We start from the raw sequence: 21230 nt of genomic DNA, 5'->3' as shown, positions 1-21230 counted from the left end.
GAGTTGAAAAATTCATCATGCTCTAATAGTATGGTGGATGTCTCCTCCCTGCTCTGAATTAGATTGCGTCATATGTTTTTTTATTTATACTGACCTCTCTTCCATGGATATTCATGCATATTGTATCTCTTAATTGCAATTTTACTTGCCTTGAATCGGTCAGTATGCTGCATCTTCTTTTTCTTCCAGTGGGTTGAAGAGTTTAAAAGCAGAATGTTGCCTGAAACAGACCCCCGTTACCAGGAGGTCAAAAAAGTCTTTTTGCATTTGGTTGACAGCAACAAGGAATTTCCAGGATTCTCTGAGTTCAAGTGGACTATCCATGTGGTGGAGGGGCCAGACATTAATGCTGTTGTGCTTCCAGTAAGTAAAAATCAAACACCAAAGGTGAGATGTAATAATTTGGAAAAAAGCTACTAACAGCGCATTCCTGTTGTCCTTGGCAGGACGTCCTAGAGGCTGAAGGATTTTGTGCATCTCCCTCTTGGCAGTGAGGGTGGGGGTGGGGGGGTCTTAGCTCAGAGGCAGAGCATCTCCCTTGCTCTTCCAGATTCAGTCCCTGGCTTCTGCAGGCGGGGCTGGGAATTTCACCAAATCTGAATCCCTGGGGAGCCTCTGCCAGTCAGTGCAGACTTGGTACCGCTGTCCTTTCTCTGCCCTTATTGCTTTCACAGTAGAGAGGGCAAAAAGGTGTTGGGGAGAAGAGGAGCTTCTGGGATCCAGCCTCCCCCAATCCACATACATGGGTTGAGAGAAAACATGTCCTGAAGTTTGCGTGCTGATTTTCCCTCCTTTTCTGACCAACGTGCAGGAAATTCTCCCTTCCTCACCTCGCCCCCCCCCCAAAGAAGTGTGCTGACGAAAAGGAGGAATAAAGAAGAAACACAACTTCTCTTTTTTCCTCCTTTCTGTCTCTCACCCCCTCTCCCAATTTTTCTGCTCTGCTGGTGCTGGCCTGGCTGAGCTCTGGGTTCACCCCCACCCCCACTTTGGATTGCTCTGTGAAACAATTTGTTTGCAGTATTATTTTTCCTCTCTTTGCCTGCAGAATGGACAACTGTTTGTTTTCACTGGTATGCTATCTGCTGTGTCAGATATCAATGAGCTGTCTTTCATTCTGGGACATGAACTTGCTCATGCTGTTCTGGGACACGGGGTATGTATCCTGTTTTAAATAGTGATGTTGCCAAAGCCCTCTGAAACGAAACACATGCTTGTAGCCATAAGTGACCAATGTGGAGACCACCATATTTGACTGGAATTATCCAGCAATGCTCACAGCCTGCCTCTTAGGGCTAGTAAGCTTTGCTCCAAACTCTGCATCTGTGATGTTAATTGAACTGACATAGTCAGAAGTTAGGGGTGTGTCGTACAACTGAATAGCTCTTTATAGGCCTTCCTTACCCAGCGTTGGTGCTTTCCAGCATCCAGTGCTTCTTCTGCCAGCATTGTGGCTTCATACAGTGTTTCTCCAATTGGATCTCCAGTTGGACTACAACTCCCATAATCTTTAGCTAGCAGGATGTGATGGGAGTTGTAGTCCAGCAACAGCTGGCGAACCAAGTTGGAGAAGTAACAGCAACTTCTGCGTCTTCACGTTTTGTAAAAGGGGTCGGTAGACAGCGCATCGTTTTGAATTCAGAAAACCTTAAATATCCATGCGCAAGATTAGGACATAAATAGGTGGTTTTTAAATACTGTTTTCCTTGTTTTAAGGCAGAGAAGGCGAGCCTGATGCATTTTGTGGATTTCGTGCTCCTCATTCTTCTCATAATGATTTGGGCTGTTTGCCCTGTAGACAGCTTAGCAATCGTAGGCCACTGGCTCCAAGCTTGGTTTCAAGAGGTAAGATGATCACCTTTCTACAGAGCATTCGTCTAGCTCCTGCATCGGGGGTGTTCTTTGTGGGGGGAGGTCTCTGTATTACAGGACACAATGCTTCATTTAATAGACTATGGATCTGATCTAGCAGTAAACTTATGGTCTTAAGTCAGCTTGCGTGTTGGCTCTAAGAAGGGGAAAGAAACTGCAGTTCAGCCTGGGTGAGTAGCTGATTACAAGCCCGGGCTTGCCTTTTCGCCATGGGAAGCAGGTCTTGATCTCACTGTTTTAAAAATAAGACGGAGTTGCAACAAAGGTAGGTCATTTTGTGGGTGTATTATGCACACTGTCATAGGTGTGGTTTGTTTGTTTGTTTTTAAAAAACACCATTGGATTGATTCACGAAAGACACATATATTGCCTTCTAGTTTGTAAACTTCAGACTGTTGTGAGCCGGGAATGAACGCTAGGAAATGGAAGTACTTTGTTATTTCCCTGGCCGCTGCTCTGAGCCAGTAAACATTTTTCTTATAAACTCGTTCTGCTGGCCCTGGACATACTACTGAGTGGGGCATACTTACCTAGAATCAATAATTTAAATTCTACTGTAGCATTCATCACCCACAATGTTCAATCTCTGGAGGATGGCATGCATTTTGCAATAGAACTTCCTTCTCCTTTTATACCTTTGCATTTTTAAAGGTTAGCTTGATCACCCGGAAAACGATTTAAAATGCAATATTGTTCTTTGTACATCTGTTGAGCTAATATTGTGCTATTTTAATATCCTTGGGTGAAATCCACAGATCTCCCCAAGTGATCCGAGAACCTCGGATGCCCTGAGATCCTTCCACTTGGCTTTCTTTCTTTCTTTCTTTCTTTCTTTCTTTCTTTCTTTCTTTCTTTCTTTCTTTCTTTCTTTCTTTTTCTTTTGCTCCATGCTACAAGGCTCATTAACCAGGAACTGAGAAGAGAATAAATGGTCCTGCTCTCCCTGCAAAGTTTCTTATTACACTTGAACTTCCTGCCAGTCAGGAATAAAATCAGAGATGTAGGAAAAGGCAGTTCAGTAACCTAACCTAAAATGGCTGAGAGAACTGTCAGGATGATCAATGATACTTCAGCACCAGGCTTGCTTTATAGTACACAAGTTGCCAAACCCAGTTCTTCGCTCTCTGTCACATTTGGCAGTTTCTTTCCCTTCACGTTCCAGAAGTGTAAAATGCCTGTGGTAGCTCTTTTCTTTTTAAAAAGGGAGGTGCCAGGAAAACTTCTGAGGTTGCAGAAACGTGATTTTATTCTTGCTGTTTCTTGGTTTCCACAGCTGTCTGGGCTGAGTACGGTGCTGCTCCCTCTAGCAATATTCCATATTATCCTCTCAAGTCAATGTTGTAACTTTGTATTATCACTCTGACAACCGGAAGTCAATAAGTCACACAATTAAATGTGATCTCTGGTGACCCACAAGGCACTGAGCAAGAGCATTTTGTGGTACCTCTTTGAAAAGATTGGCTTCTCAAATTAAAATTTTTTATTTCATTTGGTAGTGTTCATAAACCACCTTTCGTTGTGAAAAATAAGGCGGTTTACAAAATAAAACCTCTACGGTAAAGTAACAATATAACATAGTTGGTGCCTTGGAATAACCGTGTGGCCAGGTAGTTTTTTTTACCAACTGGTGAAAATGTGTTACTGCAAGATTAATACATGATTTGTTTGAAAAACTGCATCCTCAGAGCACCAAATTAAAAAGGTCCCAATTCTACCATTGTCAGTGTCACTGAGACACTCTGGAAGGGGAGTAAGTTTATGAAACCTGTGGTCCGTGCAAAATATGAGGTATTTCAAATGCAGCTGGAAATATGGTATCAATTCAAATGGACTTTGGTCCATTACAGAACTAGGGCAAGGGCCACTGTGGCCCTGCAGGTGGTTCCTGACCACTGGGCATGCAGACTGGGGCGGATGGGAGTTGGAGTCTATCCACATCTGTAGGCCCCATGTGCACCCCATGCCTGTAGGGTTAAAATGAAACGAAATTTGGCAGTATTGTCAAATATCAGGCGGAAAATATCAGGTTTTTTGTTTGTTTGTTTTTAAAGGGAACAAACATGGAAACTGAATAAACTCTATTACAGCTGAGGAGAGTCTTGAGGCTGTAATAAGGCATGTCCATCTTTCATATCCACAATTTACTTTCAGCTTGGCTACTACACAGAAAACCTGCTATCCAAGTTTTTTTGCTGTCATAATTGCAGTGTGAGGCCTTACAATATGTGGGTAATTTCCCATGACATTTTGGGAACTGGGCGGCAGGTAGATTGGAGCTGGGCAGGGCTTTCCTTGGGGCGAGACAGTGCCTCTTCTACAGTCATCCTAAGTTGTTACCATCCGCCCTCATCACTGCTCTCTCTGACTTCGATCTCTGTGCTCTGCTGTCACCGCCAGTCATTGGTTTATACTTTATTATAATTCATTGATATTTGCATTACATTTTGCATTGAAAAGCTTTAATATGAGGGAGAAAGCACTCTGCATATGCTCCGAGGTGCTTTTTTCCTTAAGACCTCCGCCATGGATTTAAAGGTGAACACACATATTGCGGTGCCTCAGTGTTTTTTGTAACCACCTGTAAAATGGGACCAATGACAACTAAATGGTCTAAATGCAATAAAGCACATAGATGTCTCTTTATCTGTATCTGATGTGTCTGCAGAATACTTCACTGCTTTTATTATCAAAACCCATCTGGCTGCATGCATTTTAGTTTTATTTTTCACCTGTGGCTAGCTCTGGCCTCTTGTCATTATTTGCCAGGCCATGCAAATACTCCCCACTTAGCGGCATCCACTACTTCAATCTATAAAATGCTGGAGCACATCCTATCATTCTGTCTACTGTAGACCAGAGAGAGAGAGAAAAGTGAAGAAGCACCACTGGCATGCATGGCTTTTATTGGAACCAAACTCTAGAATGCAGCAGGTCCTCAGCCAGGCTGCTAATGCAACTGCTGATTTAGCTGCTTCCTAAATTCCACAGGAAAAATGTACTACAGCCTCTTCTCTAAGCCCTTTGCAGAAAGAGTAAGAGGAGGAACACTTCTTCTGAAACTTGTCTGTTGCATGTAAGTTAGGAAAATGCTTACTTTGGTTTCAGAAACAGGCAAGAACAAAGTTCTGATGTCTCTTTCTTTTCCCTTCTAGTTGCTGTTCAATAGGCCATATAGCAGGACATTGGAAGCGGAAGCTGACAAAATCGGGCTTTGGTTTGCTGCTAAGGTAATAATAGTTTTTGACAACAGGATAGAAAAAGTTCCTTTGCTTCATTTTAAGCAGACAGTGTTTTTCACAAATGGTTTTCTGTGTATAGTTATAACACCTTAAATAAATGGGTCTTTCCCTTGCCGTCTGCTGTATTAGGGTTTTAGTCTTTTAAATGTATTTGCTGATTTTGTGTTTTTAAATGTTTTTGATTTTCTTGTGTGTAAACCGCCATGAGATGGTTGCTTGGAATGTGATTAAGAAAAATGATATTATGAATAATAATCTGGGATTTCAGTATGAGGCTCATCAAAATACAAAAAATCCTTACCATTTCATATGTACAGGAATGGGATAACTGCACCACCACCGCCACCTAGTGTTAGTATTATTATTAGAATTTATTATTAGAACACACACAAACTAGTTAGCTTGACTGCTGGGAGAGGAACAAAGTTAGTGGACCACTTATTTTCACAGGCATTTTTGCAAACAGTGCTGTTCACAATAACTTTTATTCCTCTGGGTGAAAATCCATCAAGCTTCTTTCTAGGGTTGACAATATTGCCAATGCTTATTGGTTTGTTACAATTATTTATATTTGGCCTTTGAGGATACAGAAAAGTAGGAAGCATTTACGCCCAAAGGAGAGAATGATGCTTCAGCATGTACTTAAAGGGTGTCTGGATGAGGGAAAACGGCCTTTATCATATTTATTTGCTTGTTTGCTTTTTCACCTCACTTTCCTCCATTCTGCAACAAAGGGCAGCTTCATATAACAAATTGTTTAAACTACCCTCTTCAATGAAATATAAAACATAAATAACAAATTACTCCCTTATAATAGATACCACAGTGCAGCTGCTTTATTAGCCATAGGCGTTGGCTTCTGAGGGCTGAGACACTTCCTCCCCCCCCCCATGTGCTTTGTGTTTTTGGAGTGGACCAGGAGCCCTCGATGTTTAGAGGGCTGCATGCACGATGTCAGGATGTTGCACAACATCTCCTCAATCACCTGGAGAAGCTGGTGCCTCTGATAAGGGCCCACATCACCCCAGCACACAGTAATATTTATTATCCAAATGCCTGGAGCATCTTTAACCTGGTGTGTGTGTGTATCTCTCAGTTCTGCGTCCACAGCTATGGAGACCTCTAATTTGCCCTGGAGAGTTGTGGGTGCCAGACCATCTCAGCCTAGGAAGCTATCTGAGTACTAAGCCAAAACAAGGGAAAGGGTTAATCAGATCTTTATTGCAAAAGTGTAGTCGCTGAGAAAAATATTTGAAAAGAAATGTAAGATGAGAAATTTCAGTCTATGAGAAAGAGACGCTTTGTAGTTGTAATACAGAACTACTTGTTTGAAAAGGGAGAAAGAATGAAAGCACTGGAGACCTGTGTTGCAGTTATCAACTTGAACTTGTAACAACACCAATTGAAACAGAGGACAGCCTGGTTCACATGTCACAGTGAGCCATACAGGGACCATGTAAATGTTTTGGTTGCTGGAGAGACTCAGATCTGTGGAATCACTGCTGCTACAAATGCTTTGATTGTTAACCAAAGTCTTTAAAAACAACTCTCTCTCTCTCTCTTTCTTTGTTTCTCTCTGTGTGTGTGCATTAATTCAGAGAAGTATTGGGTTTCAAGCCAAATACAGATTTATTTATTTAAAAATAAGCTCTTCCCTTCTTTTCTTCCGTGGCGTGTTTATTTGTCTCGAGCACTTTATAAGTCTGTTTCCATTTCATCCATTTTGCTACAGCAGCTCCTTCTTTGCCTGTAAAGGTCAAGAACTTAACCCAGATGGTTTTGCTTCTATTAGCATAATTGGTATCTCCTCCTCTTGCATTGGCATATGTGCAGAAATGCCACCTGTTCCGTTTCAAGAGTTGTTTGCATTTGCAGGCACTGTGCAGTTTCCCCATGACTCGAGTTCCAGTCTTCAATACCTTTATTTGTTAAAAAATAAAAAATCAGTATAGGTTGTTGTTGTTTAAAAAAACAATTTCCCAGTGTTAGTTTGTTAATGTTAAGCAGTTCTTCCTTTTACTTTTCCTTTAGCATTTAGCATATGCTACGGAACCCAGTAGTTCCGTAATTTTAATTTTAATACCATTGGCAAGCTCCAGCCTTTCATTTGATATAAATGCTCATTTATTTTACTTTTTTCTCTTTCCCATGGTTTTCTTCTTTAACCATGGATGTAAAACAGTTTCCCTTGATCATTGATATCATAACATTTATGATACTTTGCCACTTACATTTCTCTTCTAGAAAATGTATTTTTCTGCTGCCAGCTCTGACTATTATCATCTCAGGTTTCACACATTGTTTAGAGTTGCATTTGAAACAGCTCACCTGCGAAGCACTTTTTTGCTCGGCCCAGAAATTAACAACTTGATTTTATTTTGTTAAGGCTATGCCTGTTGCTCCCAAGAGTTTCAGAGCACTGAAGACGTAGAGAAACCTACTTATCTAACTGTGCTTTTTCTCTGCTTTTGATGTGAAGGAAACGGCCACTGATGTTTACAAGCATCTTAAGATTGCAGTTCAGTATCTTTCTGAAATATCACCTTCTCTTTCTTTCTAGGCTTGTATGGATGTAAGAGCAAGTTCTGTATTCTGGCAGAAAATGGAGCTAGCTGAGACTCTTACAGGGCAACCAAGAGTGCCAGAATGGTTTTCTACACACCCCTCCCATGAGAATCGAGCTGAGCACTTGGACAGACTTATTCCAGAGGTGAGGTGGTTTGGGATTTTTGGTGTGTTTAAACTGAGTATCATTTTTCACGTGTCTGTCCCATCCTTCTTTGAGTTGCCAAGGGCAATGTATATATAGGATGGATTTTGCACACTCACACACTCCAAATCTAATGGTCATTACGGGTTGCTTTCTTAGCTGGCAATTTTCTAAGACAAAGATACTGTCGAAATACTTGCTGTATATTGCTTAGATTTACTGAAATCTATCTTGGTCCCCCCAAGCTGCAGACCTTCAGCTTTCTCGCAGGAACAAATGTGCCTCTCTCTTCAGCAACTCTTATCCTGTTCCCATTTCCTATGTATCATTTATACATTTGCAAACTGCTTTGTAATCTTTGCCCTCAAATGATCCTGTCATTGTTCATATTTCAGTCATGTCTAGGGCCATACAATAATCCTATGGCAAAGGTGAAATTTGAAACCAGACCTCTTAGTCCAGGCTAAATGTTACCTAGTATTGGAGCACAAGTTTGTCTGTAAGTAATCTTACTGGAGTGCTTCAATCTCAATGCTTTTGGATTTTTAGCAGTGGACGCCAGTCCAGGCAATTATGAACAAGCTGTTCCTAAGCTTCTGTCAAATCTGCCATTTCATAGGATTTGAGCTCAAGTGCAACTGCTTGTCTCTTGGGCCCTAACTCACAGGCACTAACTAATAACTGGCTTGCATGCAATGTTAAACCATATTTAAACAGAAACTAATGTAGAAGGGACGCGGGTGGCGCTGTGGGTTAAACCACAGAGTCTAGGACTTGCAAGATCAGAAGGTCGGTGGTTCGAATCCCCGCGACGGGGTGAGCTCCCGTTGCTCGGTCCCTGCTCCTGCCAACCTAGCAGTTCAAAAGCACATCAAAGTGCAAGTAGATAAATAGGTACCACTCTGGCAGGAAGGTAAACGGCGTTTCCGTGCGCTGCTCTGGTTCGCCAGAAGCGGCTTAGTCATGCTGACCACATGACCCAGAAGCTGTATGCCAGCTCGCTTGGCCACTAAAGCGAGATGAGCGCCATAACCCCAGAGTTGACAACGACTGGACCTAATGTTCAGGGGTCCCTTTACCTTTACTGGTTAATGCAGAGCATCATGACACATGCAGCTAATAAAGTGCAAACTTCACCCCTCCTCCATTCCTGCTGCTGTTGCACCGCCATGTAACAACTTGCAAAACAACATCAAACCTTGCGTTACATGAAATACATTCGACAAACACACAAGACGTAACCGGCTGTGCATTCACATAAACAATACTCTTCTATATATTCTTATCACAATATCAAATGTTTATCTTGCACATAAACAACACATAAAGTGCAATAACATAGACAAAAGTCCCAATAAAGCAGTTCATTCATAAAGACCAAATATCTGCTGGTTTCTGTTCCACATTTGTTCATAAAGTCCAAATTGGAGCCTACTACAGTTCCACAGTGTTGACAAGTATTTCCGGAATAATGCCTTGTTTCGCTCTCATGGGCTTCATCAGTGGTACATATTCTAAGTAATATAAATGAATATAATGTCATGATTCAACATATTTTAACAAATTAAAATTATATAAACAATTGTGCTAGAGAAGTACATACCATATATGAAGTATCAAGATAATAGAACTTATAACATAGTGGTTTCTACAGTGAACAACTGTTACAATGTAAGATTATATAGACAGGCGCAGCATTGATTTTAGTTACAGGAGACAGCAACCTGCAGCTGTAAGGTTTTCTTCTTAAAGTGACCCCTTTAAAATAACAAATGTAAAACAAACTTTATCCATACACAGGTGTTATACATACAAGCATTAGTAATGACTCATAGAAAGCAACTATAATCAGTTTCAGTATTCAAACCTGAGGGATGCAAAGAATCAGGTAGGAAAATAAATCTAGTTTCTTTCTGCATAAGAATTTTCTTTGCTCGTTCTACAGGACCTTGATATACCCAAATTACGAAAAATGTCATATCTTCATCTGAATGTGCGCTGTACTAAAGGAGCGTCAATAAAGCAGGAGTTGGGAAAGAGCAAAGCAAACACCTGTTTGCATTAAACTATAGGTTAAACTATAGGTTAAAATATTTTAGGAGTAATGTTTTCTCTTCACATTCTGTTTCTGATTTCATGGTACTCTTGGCTTGAGTCCATACCAGTGAATCCCTGGTGCAGTATAATACTTATTAGTGCTGTGGTCCCCAGTCTTTTGCAGCAAACATTTCCTGAACCTTGTATGCTATGTCTTGTTTGTTCTGTAATAGCAACTTTTCTCATCATAAATTGGTTTACTGTTTAGGGATGAGATGAAAACCAATTTATACAGAGCAAGTTATGTACTCCTTTTTATATGTTTCTAAATATGCTGTTTTGAAAGGCATCAGTTGACATGCTTAGTGTTTTCTTCTTTTTTTTTAATGAGAACAACTACCAAATCTGAAAATAGAGTGCAAATTGCAAATACACATATTAGATGCAGAGTCTGCAAAATAATGGTGATATATAATGAAACAAATTTATATACAAATTGGCCAGTACAGACATAATCTTAGAGGGCAAGAAGATAATTTATATTGGTTATCTTCCAGTCTCCTCTTCAGTCAAATATTTCTGTGACAGGAATAGTAAGTGGATCACTAGAAGTGTGACATGAAGGATCTTCTCGCTCTGCTCACTCTCCTAGCTAGCAGTATCTGGAAAGTTCATTAACCGTTTTTGTTGTCCTTGGATTTAGGAAGAGAGTTGTGGTTTGCATGTTGTTCTCCTTTAGAAATGGCTTGTATATTGTGTGTTTTGTTCGCTGACAGTTAGTTAAACTGAAGGTTGCTCTGCTTTATTTGGAGACATACTTCGTTTTTGTTTTATTCCATAATGTTGCGTGTTTACATATAGATTTGCTTTAACCAGTCTTTGTTCCACAAATCATAAGCTGTCTCACAGATGAGAAAACACACCATGACTCCCCACCCCCTCCCTCAGCTTGCTTTGTTTTCAAGCTTAATGAATGTCTGGGGTGGGGTGGCTGATCAAACCATGGTTAAGCAAATTTTATGGATTTGGACATAATGCCAAAACATAGTTAAAACAAACCATGGTTCTGTATCAACAACAAACCACAGCTTCACTTCATGTTTTGTTGGCAACTCTCATTAGCCTTTGGGCTGGATTGAATGTTCAAACCATACGTAGGCCAAACAAACTACGGCTTAGTGTTTGCGCGAAACCGCTCAGTATAGCTTACAATTCTTACAAACTCTTTAGGATGTCAGAAATTATGATTAGGCAATTTTTGATGATGATGATGGTGTGTATACTAGCGTTCATCCAAGACTGGTTCTCAGGTGGTTCATAACATGTCTGGTATAGTATGCTAAGGGTCAGGCATTTGATTCTAAGGAGGCGGTCGATGAAGAAGTTGAGATGATCAGTAGAGAAGCTGACTGGAATAGAAATGCAGCCTGCTATGGATTGCTTTGTACTCCATCCGAAGTCCCAGTGGGTTCAGGAGCTGGCATAGCTCCTTGATATCCAAGTGGCTGTTGCGGCTGGGAATGCCTTTGCCCAGCTTCAGCTGGTGCACAAGCTGCACCTCTTCCTGAAGTACCAACACCTCCCACAAGAACTGGCCCAACAGTTGCCATTGATATTAGGCAGATGCCTTATTTTTTAGCATGAGCTTAAAACATTTTTGTTTAGGCAAGTCTACCCTAGTTTTTAATTATTTGTTTTTAACAGTAAACTGCTTAGAGGTTTTGCTACAATCAAGTGGTATGCAACTTTTGTCACATAAGAAGAAGAAGTTGTGATTGTCACCAAAAGGCCTGCCCTTGTGTTCTGTTGCCAAGGGAGTACACTTGTCAATGACACGTAACCAGGGCTTTTTCCGTGACAGTACCCTGGTTGTGGGACTCTCTCTTTGTAGTTCAGTTGGTCTTGCCTTTGATGGCTTTTAAGCAGGCAGTCAGGACCTTTTTATTTTGCCAGCTTTTCTTGGTTCTTAAGTGGCTGTTAAGTTTTCTCTCTTGATGCTGTTTTGTATTTTTGTTGATTTGTTTTTTAATGCTGGGGGTGGAGTGAGTCTGGGGGAAAACAGAGAGAGAGAGAGAGAGAGAGAGAGAGAGATTTAGTAGGGCCACAGTTGCTGCATATGCACATCCCAGTAAACCATGGTTAATGGCTTGCTGAGAGTGTGCCAATTGTTTTCGCTTCATTCTTTCTCTCTAGCAAGTGGGAGCAGCAGACCATAGCCCTCTGCTTACTTTTATACTTGAACCACAAGGCATGTGATACCTTCATCATCTTAAGTACTGTGCCTTCTTTCTACAAATCTACTGATCAAACTATATAGCGTGAGAAGAGGAAATACAGAATTTCCTAGAGATGACCTAAAGATTTCTCCCCCCCAACCCCCCATATATGAGAGGGGGAAATCCCAGCTGTTTTCAAGCCTGTGGTATTGGAGCCTTCCAGGATTAAAAGCAAGTGCTGACTCTTATTGAAAAGCTGTGTGATCCATTCTTCCTGCAAGGCTGACTGTTTTCAAAGCGCTGACACATTTATGTAAAGAAAAGCCATTCCTGGCTTACCTTGAGCTGTGCAGCAGGAAGTGGAAAGGGGCTTTAAATTGGGCATGGGAAGGGAGGAACATTGGTTTTCAGGGTGGTTGGGGAGATATTTTAAAATGTAAAGTTAGGTTTCAGAGATTTAGGATGAGAAGGAAGTCAGATGGGAAATTTAACACATGGATAGTCAAAGGTAGAAAATGCAGAGAACCAATAATTTTAAATGCTCTTTTTGGGATGACTTTAGGTTGCTGTCGGACCCATGAGTAAAAAGCCCCCTGGTTAAGCAGCTGCATTAATGGTGTTAGGGAGGGGTTCCTATGAAGACGTTCATTGAATGCTCATTGCATTAATTTCAGATTTGTCCAAATAGTATATATCACATAATTTCACTGCAGCTTTCAAGGAAACATATGTGTGTTGGGTGCATGACCATTTCCTCCTTAGAGTTGATAATGCAAAATGTGCCATTTAAAAAGAAATTAATTGAAAATCCAGAGGAATGCATGCATAACTGTCTGTGCTGCTACACGTGTGTGCATGAGAGAGATAGACAGAGGGAATAGCAGAGATATATTTCAGTTTTGTATCTCTCAGTGGTAAGATGAAGATTTTCCAAACTGTGGATTATAGCTACTTAAATTATGATGAGTGGAATGTTGAAGCAGCTATAGTTGATACTGAAGTCTAGGAAATATTCTGTTGTGAGCTTTAAAACACAAACAAAGCATATTTTTATTTACTGTTCTCTTTCATTTGATATCACTTTGTGAATTCCATTCTAAACTAAGTGTTCAGTGTTTGGGGAAAGATTTTCAAAAGCAAAAAGTGGCATTTACATCTCATTGAATATGGCTATGTCGCGCTTTGTCGTTGCCTGGGAAAAGCTGTCCCTTGGGTTTCATTCACATGCCGGCCTTTTAAAAGGTAATTGTACTTCCTGGCTACCAAATCCCTAAGTAGTTGTGGTGACTTTCCCCCTACATCCATAATTAATGCAATAGTGGCATCTGCATTGGGGGTCATAAGAATATGTCACAGAACACAATATACTGATTCTGTGGGGCTGCTGCCACGAGATACTAGACAGTTGAACTTTCCATAGGCATGATTTACATGGTAGGACTTGCATCTGTCATTTTAGAAGTTCTCTCAAATGCCACAGCTCTTTCTGCTGAGAAGCTCAGATTGTGTATGCATGTGATTGGGGACTTACCAGTGGGAAAGAAATCGTTGCCTGGTCCCTAACAAAAATGCTGCTCTACCTGGTATTTGCTAACCCTTATCTCAGGATAGTTCTAGGCATTTCAGGCAAATCACATTGCTGTGTCCCTTTGCATGCCCATCCAGATTAAAGGTCATGAAGGCGCTGTGCTGAACCATATTAGGGCTTTGTTACAGAGGCAGGGATAAAGACGCACAGAGCCTGAGCCCAGTCATGTCTTTCCCCTTAAATCCTCTGCAACACAAGCAATACTGTGTTCTTGATCAAGCAGTACAGCCTGATCATGTTTTCAAGTTACATGTTGATAAAATCATTTTGCCACTGGAAACACAGCTGAGGCCTCTCTGTCTTGTGACCAGGGACCACTTGCTCTGTTTTGAATTGTGCCCTTCGAGGACTGACTCTCTTTTTTCTGGCATGCCTCCTTGAACATACCAGTACAGGCAGAAATTCATCCAGAGCAGCTTTTCCTAGCAGGCCTCTTTACCTTTTGTCTGGCTGCTTTCATTGCAAGGGCTCCCAGCGACAGCAGCCCCTGGTGGGCAATCTGGTTTTCCAAACCTCTTCCATAGGTATTCAACAAACGTGACAAAATCCTGCTCAGCAGCTTATCTGGCATTTAGCGTAATGGTTACAGCATACAGTCAGGGCTTGTTCCAAAGCAGTGGTCATTCCATCCTAGGGTAGCAAGGATAACTTTATGGAGCGCCTACCCACTTGCTAAAGGCCATCGCTGCTGAGGCCTACGTATCCCCCTTGGATGTGGAGATATGAGCTCAAGTGGCTGCCCTGTAGATTTTTTCCAGGGGGTGCTCTTGTGGAATGCAGCTGTGGTTGCCACCCCCCCAACTGAGTTGGCAGGGATCTGCAAGTGTGAGGTCTTAGCTTTGGCTCTGAGGCCCTGACCATGCAGACGTTGGGCAGGACTATGTCTTGATGTCTATGGAAACTGGTGTTAACCTTGAGTAGGATGTTGGGGTCTGGTTCCAGGAGCACTTGGTTGGGATGAAAGGTGCATAGCTTCTACTTGGCTGAATTAATATGTGCTTTAATGAGATTGCCTGTGTTATGACACAGTTTAAAACTTTAGAATTTAAAACTACTCTCAGTTTAGCATTATGTGCAAACTAGGGATTTTAGTTTTAAATAAAGAGCTATCAGTTAAGGCAGCTTCACACACCCTGGTTTGAATATGACTTGTTTAGAATATGCTGCAAGTCAGTGTCTGATTTCTTGGTAGGAAACATGTGAATAATTTTGGACAACATGGAAGAATAAAAGAAATGCAGATTGTACCTTTAGAGGAGAGATTTTCCTCAAGACCACAAAAGGAGAGGGAAGTGTTAAATACCCCCTCTGTATTGGTGTGATCCCTAAAATAATCACACATACCCAAATGCTATCTGCCTGTTAAAAAACCTGCATGTTAAACTCAAAGGCACTTCTTTATTTAGGGGCCAGTGGTGTAAATAGACTGTCCCTGTTTGACAGGAGTAGGACATAAAAGTAATCGTAAAACAAAACAACACAGTATAATTGTCCAATGTTCTGAAGCACAAGTATTGGCTATAAAGTATGCTCCAGGTTTTAGATAATTTATGGAGAAGCTGCTTGCTCTGTACAAACATCACTCATTCTCAGTCCAGATTTCACGTTGCTTGTGACACAGACAAACTCAAAGGTAAATATTTTACTAGCTGGTATAATTGAATTGGCCTTGAAACTGCACGGGGCTAGAAAACCTAACATTTTCAGAATTGGAAGAAAAAAACACCCCTTTTCTTGGATTATACGATGTGTACCTGCTGTACAGTAACGAACAGGCTGTCAACTAAAGATTGCATTTGTGAGAATATGTATTTTCTCAGGAAACCTGTTAGAAGAGAATGTGGCCACTTTTATTTCTACTTCTAAAGCATTCTTGTTCTAAATTACCTGGCAAACCCTCTCAAAGCTGCATAATTTTAAAGCAGCTTGCCTTTCCATAGTATTTTCTTGTTTTTGTTTAAAAAAATCTGATAAAGTAGATTACTTTGAGGACAGAATGCACACTTTCCCCACGAGTTCTAGTGCTTTCTTGCTATGAGTGAGACATGATAGAGCAAACGCCCAGATGATCTTCCGTGGTGCATTCTAAGTATATTGCCATGCACAAGTCATTTGGCTGTGTTTTCTAAATAATATCCAGTCTTTGCCTCAGGGGGAAAGATGTGGATATTTTACATGAGTGAGAAAGAGAAGTTCACCATCACATAATAGGAACAAGCTACATAAAGAATATTCTGCCATGAGCTCCCGTGGCTAAAGAATTAAACTGAAAAATATTGACTTATAGGTCACTACTTTAGTATACTTAAACATACAATAAATTAATGTGTTTTCACGCTATCTAAAGCACATTTTCCCCCAGGGTATGGCCTTAGGCTACACTTAGTGAGTAACCCCCATTGAACTAAACAGAACCAAGTAAACATGCATGGGATTGAATTGCTATTGTTATTTCTGCCATATATTCATATGAGGGGATCTCTGCTGTTGCGGCACACCTTAGGTCATGCTGCTACCTATTAGCAGGTCCTGACCCCACCAGTTGCAAAGCAGTGGCATATGTTGCCAGTAATGCCTGCGCACTGCTGGCCTTAAGCAAAACACCAGTAGCCAAGGAAGGGCACTCCCTTAATGAGACTTAACTTTTCCCATAGTGGTTGGAAATTGCTGCAAATATCACTCTGTCTGGAGTGTGGCTGCAGGAGGGGCCGTGCTGAGCTCACCCCTCCCTCAGCCGTGCCTGTAGTCTTCATCTTGTATTTAATGGAGTATGAATCAGTGTGGCGGGTGTTTAATCAGCCACCTTTCGCCCCCTCTAACTGCTTGATGTGGAATAAGAAAGCAAAAGGAGGGGAATCCACCTCCACGGGGTACAAATGTTTTCTCTGAACCGTCTTGTGGCTCTTGATGGTTTTCCTTCTACATGCACCAGTGTTTTAGATAACTTAAAGCAGAGAAAGGGGAGATAGACACTATATAGTTAAAAGAGAGAGGAGGGGGAGAAGCGTAGAGATTTAAAAATGCTAAATTAGTTTAAAAGCGGATCACATTGCCCTTTTCAAGATACAACCTAAATCTTTAGATTTCTACTTGGCTTGAATAATGCTGTTTGACATTAATGCAGTCTTGCAGTGGCTTCTGTTCAGCAAGAAGAACAAGAGGAAACTCTGCCATTGCGAATATCTGTTAAGGAATTGATTGGTTGCTGAAGTGGAAACGGCTTGATATACATCTTGTGAATTTCTATGGGCGATATTTGGAGGGCCATCTGGAAAACAAAGTTACATTTTTTAGAAGAAAAATGTCCTCGCAGCAGGGGAGGGAGGAGATGGGAGCATAGTAAAAATAAATAAACGATGTCAGAGGGGTATGTGAGACCCTCAGCTCAGAGTGGTTTTGGTGATGAGTCAACTATTCTTTTTCCACCTTTGGATTGTGCAAATAAATAAATTAAAAGTTGTTTGGCTGGAACTTGTTTTCAAAAGCTGGTGTTTGTTTCTTGGCTAGTTTTAGAAAATAGCATTTATTTACATACTAAAAAAAAGGCATTTTTTTTGTGAGGAGAAATATGGCTTCAATAGCCAGCTGTGTGAGGGAAGCTTTTTATTCCTCTGTATCTAGTCACACAGACACAAAATGATTCTAGAATTTAAACTTAAAATAAAAATTGCTTCCTCATACCAGCCAGAATTGTCTGTGTACTTAACTATGGCAACAGGAGATGGTCTCTTTGTGTTCCAGTGATGTGTATTACATGAGGGGTAGGCTGTGGCATTGAGAGCATGATTGGTTTGTGTAAACAGGTGATGTCTAAACTACAGTGAGGGTTTCTGCAAAATGCCAGCAGAAGCTACCTAAGCTTGACCATGAATCTATTGTGAAGGTGGGGCGAGTGGGTCTTTATAGCATTTGCTTGATAAAGGCGCTCCACTTTTGCAACTCTCACTGCTCTGTAATATGGCTGGCACCTACCCTTTTCTGCAGTGGCTCCCCGCTTGTGGAATGCTCTCCCCAGGGAGGCTCACCTGGTGCCTTCATTACATATATTACATATATTGAAGTGATAGGCAAAAACATTCCCATCTATTGCCTTTTAAACTGTGTGTAGGTTTTTTTTAATTGTTTTGGTTTGTTGCTATGTTAAGTATTTTGTGTTTTTATATTGTAAAATGTGATCCTTGGATGAAGGGCAGTAAGAAATTTAACATTTTTTTTTTAAAAAAAGCCACCACCTAAAGACTTGGTTATGTGTCTTGGCTTTCAGTAATATCTGGCACCGATATGAATTATTTTTGGTTGACTGGTTGTGACTTACCTGCCTGGCTTTTAATAACTGTGTTGTGAATTTGAAACTCTTTTAGTAAGTAACCCTTCTGAAGTCGCTGTGCAGTGAAGTTGGGTAAGAAATGTTTTGAATGGGTTTATATTTTTTTAAAAAAAAGCTTGATTGCACAGCATGTATTTAAGCCACTTTTGCAGCACCATAGCTGAATCAACTTTGAGTAATGTTGCAGTGATGCAAATACGGTTTGATGCTTGAGCAGATGATGAAACATTCAGATCCTTATTTTTAACTCTGCACAGATACACTGTGCCAACAGCATGCCAGTCTGGACAATTCCAGTTTGCCCATCATGTCAGTGCCATTTAGAACAATATGGGATATCGTGATAAGAATTTCATGACCAGCTTGACTTTTAAGGAACCAACTTATTGGAAGCATTTCTCTCTTTTTTTTACTCTTAAAACATTCAGCATGCTTTCATGCGAAGCCAAAAAAGGAATTGCTTGAACTCAGCTGGAGGACAAGGAGAGGACAGAGGGTGAAGAAAGAGCTGTGAGTGGAGGGTGGACTTTTCCCATCCTTCCAACCCCATGGGAAACTCAACAAACCTGCTGTGCCCCCCAGGGGTTCCATGGATGGTGTGGGAGGACTGGGCACAAAAAATGATTTCCCCAATGCAATAAAATCATGCAAAATTGTGTGCGTGCGTGGATGCATTTTCCTGGCAAGGGTTTCCATCAGCTTTCATCAGATTCTCAAAGGGGGTCTGTGACCGCCTCCAAAAAATGTTAAAAACCACTGCTATAGAGTCGTCTGCTATATATGTATGCCTGTATTTTTATATTTTAATTAGCTGATTATAAATTATTAAAGCTATTCAAATAAAGTTTTGTAATTTAACACTGGCATCAAACCAGTGGGTTTCTTCTGGGTCAGAGAAGTATTTTTTGGTCCATGATGTGATTACATATTAATGACATTGTTTCCCTCGGAGGCCTCTGTTTCAGTGGACACAGTGGATTGGATCCAGAGAAAATGGGGCATTAGGGAGCCAAAGAAAGCTGACTTCCCTGCCCCTTCTTCCTCCCCACCCCGCCATCCCTAGCTCTCCACAAAGTCTCCCCTAAGGGTTGGGAGTCCTGCTGAATTGGAAGGTAGCCTGGGCAGGAAGGGAGGCAGTCTTCAAAATCAGACTGAGGCAGTATGTTTAAGCAACCAGTATTAAACTTTATGCAGCCAAAAGGTTCCAGTGATCTCCCAAGTGCCCAAACCCTGACCACTCATTAAATTGCTCTATATGTCATTAGTCTTTGCATTGCAGCAATCCTGGGAAGAAGCTGGTCATTTCCATTTTAAAAAACCTGGAGTTTGTTCTCCCGCGTGGTAACTTTCTTTCTTTGGTCTTTTTGTTGTTGCTACTGCAGGTAATTAAAATCAGGGAGCACTGCAATTGCCCAGCTTTGCCTGGACAGGATCCACGCTTTGCTTTCAAACTGGCCAAGCAACAAATTCTGCAGTCGTCTAAAAACGAGGGAGGCTCAAACTTCACTCACGATGCCCTTTACAGAACAAAGGAGAAGACACACGTGGACATAGTAGCTGGGAAATAACTCTGCAGGTGAAGGCAGAAATGCTTCCTGGATTAACGTTATCCAAATTCTCAAGGCAAGTACTGTGCTTTTCAGGAAACTGCTTCAGAAATTTGAAATGGCCAGACTGACAGGCAGTGCTATTAATTTATGGCCACAATTTTTGACAGTGATGTGCCTCTGGAACTCGGCTCTTGAATGGATTTGCAGAAGAATGTTTCATATGCACAAGGAACATGAGGAGCAGTTTCCATGATGGAAGAGAACAGGAAACCTTTGTCTGCATGGGAGTGGGGTGGGGGTATTCAGCAGTGCCCCATATGGCACTCGTATACATACTGCATGTATAACCAGGCTGCAACAGCAAATCCTCTTGTACACCGAAATGTTAGCCTGACTGTCAGAACTATGTCTTTTCCCAATCATGTTATAATCTTCTCCATCCCCTCACCCCCGTTTCCCAATGGATGTCTCAAAGGGATGTCCAGCTGAGTGTGGTGGGGAGGGCAGGGAGGGCTGCATATTGGAAAAATGGAAACATTGCATCTGTCTAAAATGTCTATCCAAGGGCAGTTCTTGCAATGCAGTTTTAAGTTGTATCCCCAGGCTCAAGTTGGATACAAATCTGTCCCTTTGTCGCAAATAATGAAATAGTATCCCTTACCTGTGTAAATCCTTTTGACTTTGTTGCAAGCTCAGTTAGTTTTGTCCAATGATATTTATAAAATATTGGTAAGAATTCGCTGCCTTTTACAAGGATCAAGATGCAATAAACTGACCAGTGGTCTGGTTCGAATATCACCTAATTGGTTGACCTGCTGTTGGGAATTCCCTCTCTTTTGTACTCTCTAAAAGACAGATTGAGTCAACATTTCACTTTGAAGCAATCCCAAAGGACTGTGGAGTTAACCTTACAATGTAAACATGTTTGTAAGGCACAAGACAAAATTTTATTGGATAAAATCTGACATACTGCACTAAGGAGTGCGGTAGATTATTTGTCGGTGTCATTTAAGTAAACAGAATACCACTTGGAAAGGTTAAATTAGTTACAGTAGACTTTGTCCTGGTCAGATCAGTGCTTGAAAACCCAGTGATTGATGCTCAAGGAAACTCCCTGGAGTTGGATGATGTGCTGTGAAGTGCCTGCTAGTGATTTATAAAGCAGCAAGGCATACCACTAAAGCCACATAGTCCAGACTCGGTGATCCCCCCCCCCCCCCCGCGTTTCCTTGGGTAAATGTTTTGAGGCATAACTTCACTGATGTCTCTTACTGGACCATAATACTCCTTTGCTCCTTGTTGTCCTTGCAGAGTTCCTCATTTTCACCACATGTTCCTGTTCTCCTGCATATGCCTGCATTAAAGCTTCAGCCATGGTTGCTAGACTGCATTTTGCTGCTATCCAACACTGAAACAGTTCTCTGAGTTCTATCCTTTCTATGGACTGCAAACTATTGGGAAATATACACCCCCCCCCACGTTTGCTTACTCTGGAAAACTGAAATTCCTCCGCTTCATACTGTAGAACAAATATTAAATAAGAATTACTTGACACAGTACATCAGAGAAAGGCCCATGGCTTTCCACCTTTGGTTAACAGCATGGTCCCATAACATTTAAAAATTATTTATATGTTCTTATATGAAAACCTGGGGGAATGTGGGATGACGGAAGCTTTATTCCCCCCCCCC

The 21230-nt window shown here is 41.2% G+C and overlaps 1 protein-coding gene across 3 annotated transcripts in view; it reads left to right on the top strand.

Moving 5' to 3' along the window:
* Positions 1 to 20337, top strand: part of OMA1 (OMA1 zinc metallopeptidase) — a 30175-nt gene extending 9838 nt beyond the window's left edge. For 2 of the 3 annotated variants that reach the window (XM_081915837.1, XM_081915836.1), the window contains exons 4-9: positions 190 to 363; positions 1049 to 1156; positions 1717 to 1845; positions 5025 to 5099; positions 7672 to 7821; positions 19372 to 20337. In XM_081915837.1, the coding sequence (XP_081771963.1) occupies positions 190 to 363; positions 1049 to 1156; positions 1717 to 1845; positions 5025 to 5099; positions 7672 to 7821; positions 19372 to 19557 (822 nt within the window). In that variant the 3' untranslated portion in view covers positions 19558 to 20337. Of the gene's footprint in view, positions 1 to 189; positions 364 to 1048; positions 1157 to 1716; positions 1846 to 5024; positions 5100 to 7671; positions 7822 to 9766; positions 9894 to 19371 lie in introns of all 3 variants that reach the window. The other variant, XM_081915838.1, reaches the window with a different exon arrangement.
* Positions 20338 to 21230: the final 893 nt, after the last annotated feature.

Source organism: Podarcis melisellensis (genome assembly GCF_964234715.1).
Source record: "Podarcis melisellensis genome assembly, chromosome: 6".
NCBI lineage: Eukaryota > Metazoa > Chordata > Lepidosauria > Squamata > Lacertidae > Podarcis > Podarcis melisellensis.
The sequence above is the reverse complement of the archived record's forward strand: the minus strand, read 5'-3'. Positions and strand labels throughout refer to the sequence as shown.